Source organism: Oncorhynchus nerka, linkage group LG28, assembly GCF_034236695.1.
Source record: "Oncorhynchus nerka isolate Pitt River linkage group LG28, Oner_Uvic_2.0, whole genome shotgun sequence".
NCBI lineage: Eukaryota > Metazoa > Chordata > Actinopteri > Salmoniformes > Salmonidae > Oncorhynchus > Oncorhynchus nerka.
In genome coordinates this window covers 61706777-61724598 of record NC_088423.1, presented here as the reverse complement: position 1 = coordinate 61724598, position 17822 = coordinate 61706777, and the positions used below count along the sequence as shown (strand labels likewise).

The following is a 17822-nucleotide window of genomic DNA, read 5'->3' as shown; positions in this document are numbered from 1 at the left end:
TGTTTGTGTGAACTATTTAACTGTACTAGAATGCTTAAAAGGCCGCAAAAATGTTTGTTGTTTTTTGGCAAGGAAAATATCAGTATCGGACAAATGTCGGTGCATCACTATTTAAAAGTATATTGAGTTTGCAGTGTGGTGCCAGGTAAACAGCTTCTCCCTACATGTCGGCAAGACAAAGGAGCTGATCATGGACTACAGGAAACGGTGGGCCGAACATGCCCCCATCCACATTGACGGGTCTGTAGTGGAGTGTCATGAGTCCTTCAAGTTCCTCGGTGTCCATATCACTAAGGACCTCAGGAGGCTGAAAAGATTCGGCATGGACCCTCAGATCCTCAAAAGTTCTACAGCTGCACCATTTGAGCATCTTTGACTGCCTGCAGCACCGCTTGGCATCCGACCGCAAGGTACTACAGAGGGTAGTGCGTACGGCCCAGTACATCACTGTGGCCGAGCTCCCTGCGATCCAGGACCTTTTCTAGCAGGCGGTATCAGAGGAAGGCCCTACAAATTGTCAGACTCCAGCCACCCAAGTCATAGACTGTTCTCTCTGCTTCCGTACGGCAAGTGGTACCGATTAGGGTTGTATAGCGGGAACCCGGTTACTGAGATTTACTGCCCAAAACCACTCCCCTTTTCTGCAATAAATAACTGAGAGAAACTGGTATATTTGTTATAAATTATTTAAATCAACATCATGACTTGAAATGAAACTGTTAAATTATATGCAATGTCTAAATCTTGCTTCTCTGCGGTCCTCTCTGCATGATCAATCAACGCTTATTTTGTGGACAGACAGCACATGTCAGCACGTATTGTGTGCTGTTCACAATGCATGTAGACCTATCTTATGGTTACTTTTTTTCTTGTGACAGGTAGGCCTACATTTGCTGCAGCATAGCCTATGCTACAGTAATAAAAATAACAAATACATGTCTAATTTTCACATTTCCATCTGGCTTTTGGGGGTCACCTTCTTGTTTTATTGTAAATATGTTATTGCAGCAGCAGAGTTTTAAAACAGCCTATCACTCAAATATTGTTGTCGTCAAATCAATGTTATTTGTCACATGCGCTGAATACAACAGGTGTAGTAGACCTTACAGTGAAATGCTTACTTTGAAATTAAAAGTTACAAATAATTAAATAGCAGCAGTAAAATAACAAGCGAGGATACAGGGGGTACCAGTACAGAGTCAATTTGCAGGAGCACTGGTTAGTTGAGGTAATTGAGGTAGTATGTACATGTAGGGAGAGTTAGATTAGAAACAGAGCGTAGCCGCAGCGTAAAGGATGGGTCTGGGTAGCCCTTTGATTAGCTGTTCAGGAGTCCTATGGCTTGGGGGTAGAAGCTGTTAAGAAGCCTTTTAGACTTGGTGCTCTGGTACTGCTTGCCGTGAGGTAGCAGAGAGAACACTCTATGACTGGGGTGGCTGGAGTCTTTGACCATTTTTAGGGCCTTCCACTAGCACCGCCTGGTATAGAGATCAAGGATGGCAGGAAGCTTGGCCCCAGAGATGTACTGCAGCTGTAGAACCTTTTGAGGACCCATGCCAAATCTTTTCAATCTGAGGGGCTGAAAAACTTCGACTGTCTTGGTGTGCTTGGACCATGTTCATTTGTTGATGTGGACACCAAGGAACTTGAAGCTCTCAACCTCTTCCACAATCATCTCCTTGATCACGTTGTCCTGGCACCGCACAACCAGGTCTCTGACCTCCCTATAGGCTGTCTCATCGTTGTTGGTGAGGCCTACAACTGTTGTGTCATCAGCAAACTTGATGGTGTTGGAGTCGTGCCTGGCCATGCAGTCATGATTGAACAGGGAGAGCAGGAGGGGATTGAGCATGGACCCCTGAGGGGCCCCCGTTGTGGATCAGCGCGGCAGGTGTGTTCCCTACCCTTACCACCTAGGGGTGGCCCGTCAGGAAGTCCAGAATCCAGTTGCATAGGGTGTTTTGTCCCAGGGTCCTTAGCTTTGTGATGAGCTTTGAGGGCACAATGGTGTTTAACGCTGAGCTGTAGTCAATGAATAGCTTTCTCACATAGGTGTTCCTTTTGTCCAGGTGTGAAAGGGCAGTGTTGAGTGCAATAGTGATACTTCATCTGTGGATTTGTTGGTGCAGTATGCAAATTGGATTGGGTCTAGGGTTTCTGGGACCAGCCTTTCAAAGCACTTCATGGCCACAGATGTGAATTCTATGGGGCGATAGTCATTTAGGCAGGGTACCTTAGTGTTCTTGGGCACAGGGACAATGGTGGTCTGCTTGAAACATGTTGGTATTACAGACAGGGACTGTTGAAAATGTCAGTGAAGACACTTGCCAGTTGGTCAGCGCATGCTTTGAGTACACTTCCTGGTAATCCGTCTGGCCCTGCGGACTTGTGAATGTTGACCTGTTTAAAGGACTTACTTACATCGGCTACAGCGAGCGTGATCACACAGTTGTCCGAAACAGCTGGTGCTCTCATGCATGTTTCAGGGTGACTTGCCTCGACGCAAGCATAGAAGTATTTTAGCTAGTCTGGTAGGTTCATGTCACTGGGCAGCTCGTGGCTATGCTTCTCTTTTGTAGTCTGTAACAGTTTGCAAGCCCTGCCACATCCGACAAGCGTCGTCGCCGGTGTAGTATGATTCATTCAAGTCCTGTATTAACGCTTAAAAAAATAAAGAAAAACCCTGGAATGAGTAGGTGTTAAAACCTTTGACAGATCGAGAGATCGTACCAGTCAAAAGTTGAAACACCTACTCATTCCAGGGTTTTTCTTTATTTGTACTATTTTCTACATTGTAGAATAGTGAAGACATCAAAACTATGAAATATAAATAATACACACTTGCAGTGCATTTCTAAATGCACTGCAACTCTGGAGCTCTGTCAGAGTGACCATGGGGTTCTTGGTCACCTCCCTGACCAAGGCCCTTATGAATGCACCTGTCTTTGCTTTGTCGTTATGGGGTATTTATTGACTGAGGAAAAACATTTTGTTTTAATTCATTTTAGAATAAGGCTGTAACATAACAAAATGAGAAAAAAGGCAAGCAGTCTGAATACATTCCAGCTAGCTACATCTATGGGCTTTTATGTTTTTCTGTCGTGCCTAATATGTATTGGCTAACGTCACAATCATTTGTGCTTTTTTGGTTTTGGGATTAAATGTATATATTTTTTATGTGAGGCTCACAAAATGTATTTAAAGTATGGCTCATCAGGCTCAGGTTGCATCAGGCTTGCATTTTCGATCAAAGCTCTTATCAAATCACTTTATGCTTTTGAATGACTCTTCCGGTTTAACTATCTGCGTTGACCCGCTTTTGCATTAACTCTTGACTCACATGCTGCTACTGTTTATTATATATCCTGTTGCCTAGTCACTTTATCCCTACCTATGTTTACATATCTGCTGCGTACCCCTGCACATCGACTCGGTACTGGTACACCGTGTATATAGCGAAATAATTAGTTACTCATTGTGTATTTATTCCTTGTGTTGCTTGTCTATTATATCTCTATTTTTATCCCTGCATTGTTGTGAACTAAGTTAGCATTCCACTTTTAATCTACACCTATTAATCTACACCTATACAAAGCATGTGACAAATAACGTGATTTGACACCCCTGCTCTAGAGCATCGACTGCCATATTGTCAATTTGTTATTAGACTTGATTTGGCGTAAGGTTTCCTTTGATTGAACATTTTGAGTTTTGCCTCGTAAGTATTCTCCCTGACCTTAGGGAGTAGACACATGATCTGTTTCTTCTGTATGAGTCGCGCATTTTCTGCATCCAGCCAACTCCCACCCTCCTTGCTTGGTTTGCTGTCAGAGATTTATATTTTCATTGTTTCCAATTATCTATGTTAAATGGCCATCTAGTCTCAACTCACCTAAAGACCTGATAAGTTTTCAATTGGCTTCTTTAATTCTAAATGGGGAGTGGATCTCTCCCTCCAATTATGTGGCCAGTCCAATATAAACGGCAGAGCTTTCTACGATGTTAGTGCTGCTCCATGGGTGTGCTGTGAAAATCTTCCAACCTCTTCCTTCGCTGTCTTGCCTTCCATTTAAATCCTCTTAACTCTCATTTCATCCCACTGTGTTTCCCAGCGTCATGTTTTTTTCTGGATTTTCTCTGTGACTCTTCCCCTCTCGTTATCACCAACATTTACACCTCCATTCTTTCCTGTCCTTTTACCCTTCCTCTGTCCTACTCAACCCACTTTACCTTTTTTCTTTCCTGAAAGCACAGTCCCGGATGCAGTCCTGACCCGTTTGTGTTCTCTGTTTTGGTGTAATGTCTAGCTTTATTTACAGCTCCTCCAGCAGTCTGCCACCTCTGGGAATGCCCTCAACAACCTTCATCCCATGTCTGGTATGTCAGGTAAAAGCAGACATTTCCCACCTCTCTTCCCCCCTTTCCATTCTTACACCTGCACTCTAAATGTGTTTTCCTCCCCCATCCAACTGCCACCTGTAGTGTGCCTGGTGAAGATGTGCGTTATTGATTCTGCTGCGTGCGTCATTCTCTGCATGCCTGAACTCTCAAGTGTGCTGTGTTTGTCAAGCAGTGGTGAGGGACCGTGTTCAAAACCTGCTCCTCATTTATGAATTGAATTTTGAGCTGAAACGCGCTGTCACTAGGAATCTCCAGACGTTAACACTAACACACAAACTGGTGTTTTTTTTAAATCTGGTTTCTAGCAGTGTGTCTGCTGCAGCGAGTGGCTACTTATCGAATTCATCATAGCAAGAACTGAGTAATTAATGTTTTCATTCCAATATGATAACCACAGGGTATGTCATGGGGCAAGCTACAATTGTTCAAGATTTTACAAAGCCTGCTTTAAATTCATGTTGAAACTTCATCCGAATTGATTCGAACTGTTTACCTCGTTACCAAAGTCAGCTCATAATCCATCTTCTTGACTTACCCCACATATCACTGCATTGTATCTGCTTTCTGTGTGTTTTGGCCAGTGCCCTAGTTGTGTTTATTGAATGGGCTGTTAAGTTTCTACTTTTGCCTCCCATCTCACACATTTCAGATTGTGTTGGAAACTCAGTGTAACCTATATATTGACCTAAGCGAGATCTAGGTTCCATGGCCCGTATTAAGTGCAGATTATGCGTGTGTCTCAGGGCTGAATGCCATGCAGAACCTGGCTGCCCTGGCAGCAGCGGCCAGCGCCACGCCCACGGGCAGCAGCGCTCTCACCAACTCTAGCAGTCCCCTCAGCGTGCTCACCAGCTCAGGTACGAGTACTGGACAGCAGGCACACTCATCATGGGACGCCTACAAGGGTTGGTCCCGCTTTTTTTCTCTCAACCCCCCCCCCTCACCTGTATGTATCTTTAACCTTATTCCCCTGACTCGTCTCTGTGAACCCTGTTGGTTGTGTTTCATTAACCTTTCCTCCTGTTGCCTTCCCATCCCTAGTCTCTGCTTTATGTTCCCTGGTCTGTGAATTAAGACTTTGAAGTCCTACTAGCGGAGTCAAATGGTGGCGTTTTCCTCCATGTGATTAAATGTTTTGGGGTTGACTCATCTCTACAGCAGGATCGTCACCCACCTCCTGTAACAACAACTCAATGAACCCCATGGCCTCCTTAGGGGCGCTGCAGTCTTTGGCCGCAGGGGCTGGAGCCGGCCTTAACATGGGCTCACTTGCAGGTTAGCAGACTCAAAACATATTTGTATTCGTTAATTTAACACAAATCTATTACCTTAAATTTGAAGAGTGCGTGATACATATACAAAGTATTCTAGCCCTAATCTTGTAACAGAGCTCCTGTGTCTAGGGATGGCAGCCCTGAACGGCGGTCTAGGCAGCGGGGGCCTGTCGAACGGAACCAGTAGCACCATGGAGGCCCTTACCCAGGCCTACTCTGGGATCCAGCAGTACGCTGCTGCTGCCCTCCCCAGCCTCTACAACCAGAGCCTGCTCTCCCAACAGAGTGTCAGTGCTGCAGGAAGCCAGAAGGAAGGCAAGTAGGGGGATCGAGATGGGGCATAAAGGGGTTTGACTGGGGGTATGGGGAGATTTGTGTTAACTGAAATGACTGCTCTACAGCGATCACGTGCTATGCTGTGATTGACGTTTGATTGTAGTACTAGTGCAAGGGATATTAAGAGCTTAGTTATAGATTACCTAATTTTTTATGTGACCTTAGTGTGGGATTGGTGAAAATATGTATTGTCACCTGCTGAGGGTTCTGTCTTGTTTTAAATATGCTGCAACAGCAAGCGACAGCCGGAGCACGGGTAAGATTTAATTGCAACATTCTGAAATGTTTTCACAGTACTCTGTGGCGGATTTAGGTATAGGTGACATGGGCAGCCGCCCAGGGAGGCATCTTGCTGTGGTCGGCACGGGGCGCCCGCACAAAAAAAATCAGAATGGTGACATTTGCGCGATCGGTTTTCTATCACTCATTTGCACATCACGACAATGATATCATGTCCCTGTGTGGGGCTGTGGGTCAATTAACCTTGTCGGAGTGGGCGCCCTGATTCTAGTCTGTGAGTTAGGCAGGCTACTGCCTGGGAAGGTCTCTCACTCAGAAGTATGAGAGGGGGTGGGGGTAGGTTGACCTCAGGGCTCCACACTGGAACCCTGAGGTAGGGAGGTAGGGGTATCTATCAAATAGTACACCTCTAACTTTGTACAGTAGTAATGCAATTAGTGAAATCAGTCACACTACCAAATGCAACCAAATAAACCACAATTCATTCATAATACTGTGAATAAATAGTTAATTTTTTCTGGTTAAAGAATAATATTAAACCAGTCTGCACACCACCAAGGTGAATTGGTTTAGTCTTGACTCTTGGTTGACCGTGTTGGGGGATGGGTAATGTATTGACGCTTGAGTGCAAAATCAACACAAATGGGGGGCGAGGGGGGGTGTCCGCCCAGGGAGCCATACAAGCTAGAACCGCCACTGACAGTACTTGTTGTAGGAAATGTCATTTTAAAATGAGCATAAATCTGTATCAGAAGGCTCCTCAGATAACATTTTGAAATGCTGTTAGTCTGTCAAAAACCAAATGTTTGCCTCTGGCTTAATTGTATTCATTACCATCTTGTTGTGTCAGACTTTGTAATAAATGATTTCCTGCTCTGCTCTCTTAAGGCCCTGAGGGAGCCAACTTGTTCATCTACCACCTCCCCCAGGAGTTTGGAGACCAGGATCTGCTCCAGATGTTCATGCCCTTTGGCAACGTTATTTCCGCTAAGGTGTTCATTGACAAGCAGACCAACCTCAGCAAGTGTTTTGGTATGCTGGTGGATGGGGAAAACAGCACATCACGGTCTATAGTGTGTTCTTATTATGAAGGCAAGGATTGATTTAAAAAAATATTTTATCTGGATTTTCTTACAGGCTTTGTGAGTTATGACAATCCAGTCTCATCCCAGGCCGCCATTCAGTCGATGAACGGTTTCCAAATTGGCATGAAGCGACTAAAGGTGCAGCTGAAGAGATCCAAAAATGACAGCAAGCCATATTGAATGCTTTCTCTCAATTGGACTTGGTTAGGATTTTTTTTCCTTCTGGTAAGTGGAGTGTGAATAAGAAACTAAAACCCTGCTGCAAACCCCTACCCTCGCCTCATTCTTCCCTCTCCCTTTGCGCATTACAAGATTACCACTTTGCTGGGGTCACTCCTTTTTATTCTCTGTATTAACAAACGCAAGCAGAAAACAAAAGCAACATGCAAAAGGATGTTGCTCAACTGAAACTGGATACTTGCGTTCTGTTTTTGTATTTTGAATTTTTCTTTTTTAAACGTAATTTTATTTGTTCATTTTAAGTTAAGGTGTCATTAGTTTGCTGTGTAAAAGTTGAGTCATAATGATGTTGCACAATGACAGCCAGTTGGCAAAATATCCCCTTGATTTTCACCCCTGCTCCCACCACCACCTAATCATGCCACCTGACCCCACTCCAAATTTAATCCCATCATAACCAAACCATCCCCATGGTTGCGTTCTTAAACGCTCTGATGCGTCACGCAGAGCCTTCCAGAGAACTGCCTTTTTGAAATGAGGGTGGACAGACCATGCACCGGATAATGGCAAGAGAACAATAGCTGTTTGCCAACTGCAATGATCAATTATGTACGCAAGATCTGAGTTCACTCCAGCAGATGAGCCATTTAAAAAAAAAAGAAGTTTTATTTATAAGTTGCCTGAAAAGTCTATTTGTGATGCTGTACCAGGAATACATTGCATACAGTAGGCTTTTACTTTTGTTTGTTTTTTTATTTATTTATTTATTAAACAAGAAGAAGCTTGAATTTCTGTTCTCAACATATTTTGGAGCAAAATATAGTTTTTTACAACTGAATGAATTGATTTGTAAGACGTCAGCAGTATTGCCTTGAATGGTTTTGTGAGATATTTAACTTGCCAACCTCTTGATTGGTCTCAGGACAATGTCACAACGCCACACCCTTGCTTCAGGGATGTAGTGTAGTTTATCTGAAATATTTCACCCTTTTTTTCAATTGAATATCAGAGAGCGTATGGGATCCTGCGTTGTTAACAAATACTGTGCTGAATGTGTGTGAAGGGAGGAATAATTGGGTCCTACTTTATGAACACAGCCGTTAAGGTGTCATCTGGCTTGAGTAATTTTATTCCCCACCTGTCAGATGTGTAAATTTGACCTTCTGTCTAATGCTGCCCTTCACATGTCTTCTTTTAAGTGAGGAACGGTGACTTCAGTAGTGGCAATAACTTAGTCTCTACTCACCCATGATCTTTAACTTCAAACGAGCCTATTTTTTTTACATTCAATCTATTTCCTTTCTGTTTTTAGCTGTCAATTCAAGTAGAGCAGCAGTCCTCCTTCTAACACTAAATGGAATATCACTTGGCATTGTGGGCTTGCAGCAATCGAGTGTCCTGGAAAAGAGCAACATTGGGACTTTTCGAAGTTAACATTTGTCAGATTCATCCTAAATTATCCAATCAGCTCTACTACTAATTACCGATGCAAAAATAATGCTCTAATTAGATATTATAATTTATTTGTATTTTATTTTTTCTCTCGTTAACCAAAAAGTTTTGTAATTATTCATCCTCAGTTCAAGTAGTCTGCTCTACCTCTCAGAGCTGGTTAGATGAGACTACTCCCTCAAAATACTGACATCCCTGCAGATTTTTATTCCAGTGTGTGTATTTATTATTAACTAAACTCTAGCATTTCATGATTGGCGACGTTAAATAAATGTTAATCACTACAACAAACACAGTAATCCCTTAGACTTCCATTAACTTAGTGTTTTTATAGAAATGGAAAGAAGCAATTGTCCAGATGTATATTACAAAACTATTATGCCCTTTTCTATTTTTATAAAGGTTTTATACTTCTCCCAAGTGTCGGGAACTATTTATTGCCTACATTATTTCTCTGAATTGAAATGATTGTTTCAATCTTCAACAGTTTTTTTTGTAGAATACTAATGACGTTGGTTACTACATTTAAATATGGGAGGGTTAAACTACTGACCTGTGTAGCCCTATTCAAGTGTTTATTGTTAATGTGCAACAAGTGACAATTTTGTATGGTCAGTGAGTAGGATTTGCCAGCTGCTAAAGATTTCGAAACTGTTGTCCCCTTGCATTTTAAGAATGGAATATATTATAGGGAAAATCAATATTTTACTTGAGTTCAACCTAGATATGTGCCTATTTAACTACCATTTCCATGTGCATAACAATACCAACTGAAAAAATAGGCTTAAGCAGGGTTACTGCAAGGTTATTTGCTGCCATTTAAAGTAAGTCCAAAGACTGAATCTCAACTGATGGGGGCACATAGTTGTTATACATGAACTTAACCATCGCTGTAAACTTTGCTGTACATCTCATACTTTTGCTTTGTATGAAATGCATCATTTTGCGTAAGCGTACAGAAGTGGAATTCTTAACATGGTAGAGAGAACATGAGAAGATGCCAAACACTCACAGAAAAGCTATTTTGTTTATAACGTGAAACAGACTAATGTAGTCTTAAAGTTTTATAGCGTAAACTTTTTTACTCATTTGTTTTATAAATTGTCTTCAGTTTGTTTGCGCTGTCTTTACTTAACCTTTCTGTATTGTATTGACAAACTGCCTTTTTATTTAAAAAGAAAGTTACCTCCTTGCCACTTAAAGTACAGATACTTTACTTCACTCAGTTTTGTATTGTGCACCTTTGCTGTGGATGTAACTTAGTTGTATTGCATTGCATATGATGGAATTATGAACAGATTAAGCACACAATCAAGAGAAATGTTGACTGAGATTAGTTGACAATCAGCTCTCATAGATCATTATAGCAAAGCACAATCTAATATTGCTGGCTCATAACCCAGGTGACTATCATTACAAGTGAAAAATGGCTATTTTTACAATCCGTAAGAAGCACATTGGGACAGATGGTGCTAAACCCCTTGGGAGGATTATTCCCTGAAATTGGAATATTACTGATCGTTTATATATTTTCTTTATATTTTTGACTACTGTATTAAAAGTCCTCAAACGTAATACTAAGTCACAAATGTTGACTGTACAGTAGTAGGCAGTCAGTGTGGTGTCTCGGTGTTGTTGTGTCCTGTAAGTTCTCACCTCAATTCTCTGTTCGCATGTTGCTTGTGTTCCCCCTCTGTCCTTTTCGCCTCTTCTGTCTCACATTAAATGTTCTGTGTTTAGATTTTGTATCTGGTAGTGACCCCCTCCCCATGCAAAGATAATCATTTATGATTTTCTTTTTTCTTCCCTCTCCTTTTTCCGTTGTTGCTTTAACCTAAGTTTGTCTCCCTGTTTTGTTTTATTCTAGATATCTTCGTGCCCGTTTGTTCATCGTTTGCCTAGCATGTTGATGTGACGTCAAAAGTTCATCGTCCAGTTCGTTGTCCTCCACTTCTATGACGCTTGAAATGTTCACCTTTTTGACCTTTTGTTAGCTTTTGCCGTTTATTGGAAAATGTTTTTGTTTGTTCTGTTTTTCTTTTGTCCTTTGTGCTGCCAATAGGGTGCGCTAGAAAGACTGCCAAGAAAATAAATGTATAAAGCTACATTAGTTGTTACAAGCAAAAAAGAGAATCTATTTTTTCGAGAACTTACTGACATAACCACTAGATTTTTAATTTTTTTTTGCCTTCATAGTAAACTAGTTTATTTTTCCCTTTATGTTTTGAGCGGTCTTCCTAGCGCCCCCCACACTACATTTTTGTTTTGTGTCTGAAAGCAACCAATCAATTTATAGAAACTACTTTTGCGTGTGCGTGTTATTTCTCTTGTAAGTTCTAAGCTTTTTTTTAGGATGTCTTTGGTCATATTCTGGGTATGATTTTGTGTTAGGTTAGTTGGTATGAGGGTAATTTTTGGGGAGTGTCTAATGAGTGACAACGATATACACTTGAATCACCGTTTTTGTCTTTCAGTGTGTGAAGTCATCACAGGCACATAATGTTTTCATTTCCTTTTGTGTGGAAATCATCCTTAGTCTGAATAATAAAATATACAAAATGAGCAGAATTGAGTTTCTTTTCACTTATATATATTTAGCATGCACTTTTTTTTGTAACTTCACTGAAATCCTCAGCAAAATGTGATTGACTTTTTTTTAATAGAATAAAAAAAGTTAGGAATAAACTAGTGCCAAGCGATGCTGGTGGTCACATTTATCTCTTACACGTTGCCCTTTGAAGTTAAGATCTGGGCAACAAAAGTATGGGTTGGTTTCTTTTTCAACGTTGATGTGGTGGGTTGTACCTCGTAGGTTTTCGTGTGTGTGTTTAGACTGATTTTTAAAGACCCCTATTTTATATTAGGACTTGAGGTGAAGTTAGGTGTTGGAATTATTTTGATTTTTCTGTAGTACAAGTATTCCCTAAACTAGATAACCAGGTTATAAAGCATGTGCCCTAAAAGGCTTATTTGTTTCAACTTTGGGATTAATTCTGTTGGGTTGGGAGTGTTTTTGTGTCTCATAATGAAGGCTAAACACTACCTTTTCATGCAGTTCCTGATAAACTTTGTATTTTACTCCCAGAGAGCACAGTTTTTATTAGCATACATTGTCGTTAATATAGTTGTATTGCATTGGCACAGTGTGTAGCATGTGAAGTGATGTTTTATCTGACCTGAGTTTGCCGGATAACTTTAGGCATGTTAAATGTGTGTCGTTGTGCATTAACGTCATTAATTTGCTTTACCTGGGCTTTACTTATGAATCCCTACTACTGTCATCATTTCAGTGGTCCACATGTATACAAACCATTGTCTTTGCAGTAGTTAACATGGCTCCATCCCTGTTTAACATCAGGGCCCTCTTCTCAAACCAGGATTGGGTTTTAGAAATGGAACCTCTAACTACGTTATAGAACTGTCACATGTTCTGTACTCGAACTACCCTTTATTTTCACCATTAAAAAACTCTTCTCTGGGTTATTGATCTCCCGTTGTTCAACAAAAAATATGTTGGATGGAATCTCCTTAAATGAATTGACCTACAGAGAAAATAGACTCATTGGATTGACTGGGCTCATTTAATTTTAATATTATGTGACAGATTGTATTTCCAGATTTGTCAGCTGCTAGGTCTGAGTTTAAATGTGATCCTAGAAAATAAACCTGTTGGATATTTTTTGCATTATTATTGGTACAAAGTGACTGATTTTCTATTTAACTTTTGGTTTCTACAGTTTCCTTTTCTACTAGAACAAAGTTATTATATTTCAATGTGATATTGAAATTCAAAAGTTCAAACATGTAGAGCTTAGTTGCCACATGACCAAACCTTAGTCTGTACAGCTGTAATATTAATTGATAAGAATGCAATTCTGTGAAGTCGCCTTTCATTGAATTCAATTAACTTTTCTTTCTGTATATTTTTGTTTTGTTTTACAATGTTGTGATTTTGCTGTGAGACATAGACATTGCTGAATTTATTAGATGGCCAAAATAGTTGCTTTTTTTTAATAATTTCAGTTCGATATTGTCTTTGAAATGTTTTTGATTTAAGGATAACACTTGTCTCCACAGGCGTGAAGCTAAGTGCACACTCAATAAGCAGTCGTTTTGTGAGCCAAAATTGTGATCCCTATTTGGTTGGTTTGTTTATGTACAATTAAAATGTTTAAAAAATTCATATTGAAATTGTCTATTTGCCCTTTTTTCCGAAAGGAAATATTAAGGCATAATGTGTTGAAATGTGAGTCAACTAGAGAAGGTCAATTTATTGGTAGGGTACACAGCTGACAGATCTCTGTTGAGAGCCTGTCATGCCTCAACTGCAAGTGTAGCTAAATTCTTTAGATGGGGACACCTGCTGGTATCTTTATTTACTGCAATTTGTAAAAGCAGGAAACTTTTTCAATTTAGGCCTAAGGTAGGCCCGTTCACCTGCTGGGTGTCTGACGACCCTACGTGGCATGAGAATAGCCTCCACTATGATTACCATTGGACAACCTAGAGAGGCCTGGCACGCAAGGCTTGACTATGGCGGGTGATAAGGGCTGAAATTAAGTATCGTGAAGCTACTGCCACCTCTCACGAAGTCACCTAATGTCTTCCTAGTGCCATAAAATACCACCATGAATTAACATGGACTGTCAATGAAGACAAGATTTTTTCTAAGGTGGCAAACTGTCAACGTGTTCCCGTCACGTGACACGTACATAACATAGACTTAGTGTTCGCGTTGTGTAACACGTCACAGTTCAAAGCAAACTGACACATCTTACCATGAACGCAGTAATGTATACGTGTGTTACTTGTCACGTTAGTTTAAGTGTCTGTTTAGTTTATTATTAAAGATCTCACCATGAATGCCTTATAAATGTGCATGATTTCTGAAACAGACATACCGCCTCAATACAAAAATTATTTTGGTAGTTGATATCGCAGCCAGCCACCATTACTGTGTAGATATGCCTATTTCTCAAGTCAGTACGGACACAAGGGCTTCTTTGTTGGAGGTAGCCCTATTCAGAAATAAGAGGTAGCTTGGTCTCAAAAAAACTCAGAACTCTGCAATCTCCGACTTCAGTGTGTTCAAGACAACTGGGAACTTGAACTAAAACGAGCTCGGACTGGGATATTTTTTTTGGAACAGTCATCCAACTTGGAATTCCATTTCAGAAACTCTGGCATCTCTTTGACCTGAAAATCAGTGTCATGATTTGACCTAGTTTTTTTCCCCACTTCCCAGTTTACCGGATTAACAAACACAATCACTGTCACCATGCAATCCTTAGGCTATACATTTCTGTGGAGATGTCTTATGGTTAAAAACAGGGTTCGAATTGAAGGGGTATGTGAGGATAAAGGCCTAACCCTTGTTATACCTTGGGGTTTTAAATCACATCAAATGTATTTATGTAGCCCTTCGTACATCAGCCGATATCGCAAAGTGCTGTACAGAAACCCAGCCTAAAACCCCAAACAGCAAGCAATGCAGGTGTAGAAGCACGGTGGCAAGGAATAACTCCCTAGAAAGGCCAAAACCTAGGAAGAAACCTAGAGAGGAACCAGGCTATGTGGGGTGGCCAGTCCTCTTCTGGCTGTGCCGGGTGGAGATTATAACAGAACATGGCCCAAATGTTCATAAATGACCAGCATGGACAAATAATAATAATCACAGGCATAACAGTTGAAACTGGAGCAGCAGCACAGCCAGGTGGACTGGGGACAGCAAGGAGTCATCATGTCAGGTAGTCCTGAGGCATGGTCCTAGGGCTCAGTTCCTCCGAAAGAGAGAATTAGAGAGAGCATACTTAAATTAACACAGGACACCGATTAGAACAGGAGAAGTAGGGGGGTTATATCCTTCCTGTTTGGCCCTGTCTGGGGGTGTCATCGGATGGGGCCCTCCTGTCTCAGCCTCCAGTATTATGCTGCAGTAGTTTGTGTCGGGGGGCTAGGGTCAGTTTGTTATATCTGAATATAATGTTAAGACATCACTATCTCACTCATTCCATTGATGTAACAGTATATACATACTGTAATGAAACAGCAGGGAGCAGGTCTCGAACCCTCAACCTTCTAGCCCGAAGTCGACTGTACCCCAAAAGCATGCTTGAGTGGCAGAGTCGATATCCGCACTTATAAAACATGCCGTGAGGTGTTGAGGGAAAGACAGATTACCTATAGACTGGACATGAACTTTTCTAGGCAATCAGCGATAATAGGAAATACACAAGCCATAGGCTGCAGCTACACTGTAACATGGGAAAAACTGTACATTTCTAACATTTATGGTTGAGATTTAATTAATGCACATTGTGACTTTCATGAACATGCAGGCGCCATGCAGATGTTAGTAAGGCATTGATATGACGACATGTTAGTTACAGGCAGGCATAATGCAGTTGTTAATAAGGCGTTGGTGTCATGTTAGTCAGATGTTCAATGGTAGGCGACAGCCACACAGTGGTAAGGATTCATTATGTCTCATATCACCCCCCACACCAGACAATGGAAACAGGAGACAAAGGGCTGTGAGACATGGGTTTAATTCTGGACACATGAAAAGTGGGATGTATATGGGGGGTACGGGGCAACAGAAGACGAACAGCAGAGGGGCTAATGACCTTGGAGATGGGGAAAGGGCCGATAAACCACGGGGAGAGTTTGCGCGATTCCACCCAGAGGGGCAGATCCTGGGTGGACAGCCATTCCTTCTGCCTGAGACGATACTGGGGAGCCGGGGTCCTGTGGTGATCCGCTTGTCGCCGATACCTGGAGGTGGTCTTGAGAAGGGCCGACGACAGCGGCAGACAAACAAGTTGGCTCCCGGAAACTGGGGAGACGGCGCTGCTAACAGCCGGGTTACTGAGGGGCTGGGAGTTTACCTTTGTGGTAGGCTGCCTGATAAACAACCCGCGGAATTGCTCCAGCAATGTGTTCGGCCAAGGTCTCTTCGTGCCTTTCAATGGTGGCTCCTTGGGAGGAGATGGCGTTGCGGTGCTGGTCCGAGTCTGCTGGGTCAGTCATGGCCAGTTCGTACTATCACATTTCAGGCAAGACCCAGATGCAGACAGTGTCAAAGTAACAAAGGTTTATTACTAATACAGGAGCAGGCAAAATGACAGGTCAGGGGTAGGCAGAGGTCAGTAATCCAGATAGGGTTCAAAAGGTCCAGAACAGCAGGCAGTCTCAAGGTCAGAGCAGGCATGGGTCAATAATCCAGTATGGTGTGGCAAGGTACAGAACGGCAGGCAGACTTGGGGCAGGCAAAAACCGGGAAAAAAATTGAAAACAGGAACTAGAACAGACAGGAGCAAGGGGAAAACACAAAACAAAACGAACTGACAACAGACAAATAGGGAACACAGGTATAAGTACACTGGGGATAATGAGGGGGGTGGAGACAGGCACAAAGACAGGTGAAACATCAGGGTTTGACAGCACAGGTATTTCAAAGGTTGCAGCACTGGAGTCTGCTTCTGTTAGTTATTATAAATATCTCTGCCAATGTACATAAAAAAAAGATGTCACACAATCTTGACAAGGAAATGGCCATTCAATACAGTAATATTAAACTGTAAATAGACAATTCACAGCCAACTCTGTGTTTTGGCACCCCACTGTGACTTTCATTATTTGACCAACTGGTAGTCCCCCCTAAAAAACAATGAGCTGTTGCTTTTCCACAGAGGTGTCTCCAGACACTGTGTTCTGTTTGTTTTTGCCAAAGTGTTCAGAGGCTTGGAAAAGTCCTCACGGGAACCTACAAAAATATAGTTTTTAATGTATTTATTTTGGAATAAAACGTATGCCTTATCAAATCACATGCTTCGTAAACAACAGGGGTAGACGGACAGTGAAATGCTTATTACGGAACCTTCCAAACAATTCAAGAAAAAATGAAATTGTAGAAAAAATGATAAATAAATAAATAAATAAAATGACCACTGTGTACCAGTACCAAGTCGATGTGCAGGGGTATGAGGTAAATGAGGTAGATTTAAGCAGTAAGGCACGAGGGGGTGTGATATATGGCCAATATACCAAGGGCTGTTCTTGTGCACAACGCATCGCGGAGTGCTTGGAAACAGCCCTTAGCCATGGTATATTGGCCATATACCACAAACCCCTGAGGTGCCTTATTGCTATTATAAACTGGTTACCAACGTAATTACAGCAGTAAAAATGAATGTTTTGTCATACTTGTGGTATACAGTCTGATATACCAAGGCTGTCAGCCAATCAGCATTCAGGGCTCGAACCACCCAGTTTATAAATGTGCATATAAGTAGGGATAAAGTGGCTAGCAACAGGATAGATACGGAGTATGTGATGAGTCAAACAGATTAGTGCAAAAAGGGTCAATGCGGATATTCCAGGTAGCTATTGGTAAACTATTTAGCAGTCTTATAGTTTTGGGGTAGAAGCTGTCCGGGGCCCTGTTGGTTCCAGACTTCGTGCATCAGTACCGCTTGCTGTGCGGTAGCAGAGAGAACAGTTTATGACTTGAGTAGCTGGAGCCTTTGACAATCTAAGATTATTAATGGTATATGTTATTCTTTAGGTATGTGGCAGTATATTTCTCATTTATTCACACTTATTTCTGCCTTACACTACATTGATGTATTCAATACTTATTTTGCACAAAAAAACGAGTGAAATGTTGGGGTCTTAAAGCTGCAATATGTAATTTTTTTGGGCGATGACCAAATTCACATAGAAATGTGCGTTATACATCTAATTGAAAGCGGTAGATATGTTTTATGTGCGCTATTTATATGCCTCCTGGTCTTAAATTTAATTTGTTTTTTTCCCTTTTAATTTCGGTTTTGTTCACCCGCTTCAAACAGCT

The 17822-nt window shown here is 41.6% G+C and overlaps 1 protein-coding gene across 28 annotated transcripts in view; it reads left to right on the top strand.

The window, feature by feature from the left end:
- LOC115113481 (CUGBP Elav-like family member 1) overlaps positions 1-13151 on the top strand; it is a 38289-nt gene extending 25138 nt beyond the window's left edge. For 4 of the 28 annotated variants that reach the window (XM_029641188.2, XM_029641185.2, XM_029641205.2 and 1 more), the window contains 6 exons: positions 4308-4386; positions 5145-5306; positions 5560-5676; positions 5790-5990; positions 7140-7283; positions 7389-13151. In XM_029641188.2, coding sequence (XP_029497048.2) covers positions 4308-4386; positions 5145-5306; positions 5560-5676; positions 5790-5990; positions 7140-7283; positions 7389-7516 — 831 coding nt within the window. In that variant the 3' untranslated portion in view covers positions 7517-13151. The remainder of the gene's footprint in view (positions 1-4307; positions 4387-5144; positions 5307-5559; positions 5677-5789; positions 5991-7139; positions 7284-7388) is intronic. The other 24 variants (XM_029641202.2, XM_065012991.1, XM_029641201.2 and 21 more) reach the window with 20 other exon arrangements.
- The last annotated feature ends 4671 nt before the right edge of the window (positions 13152-17822 follow it).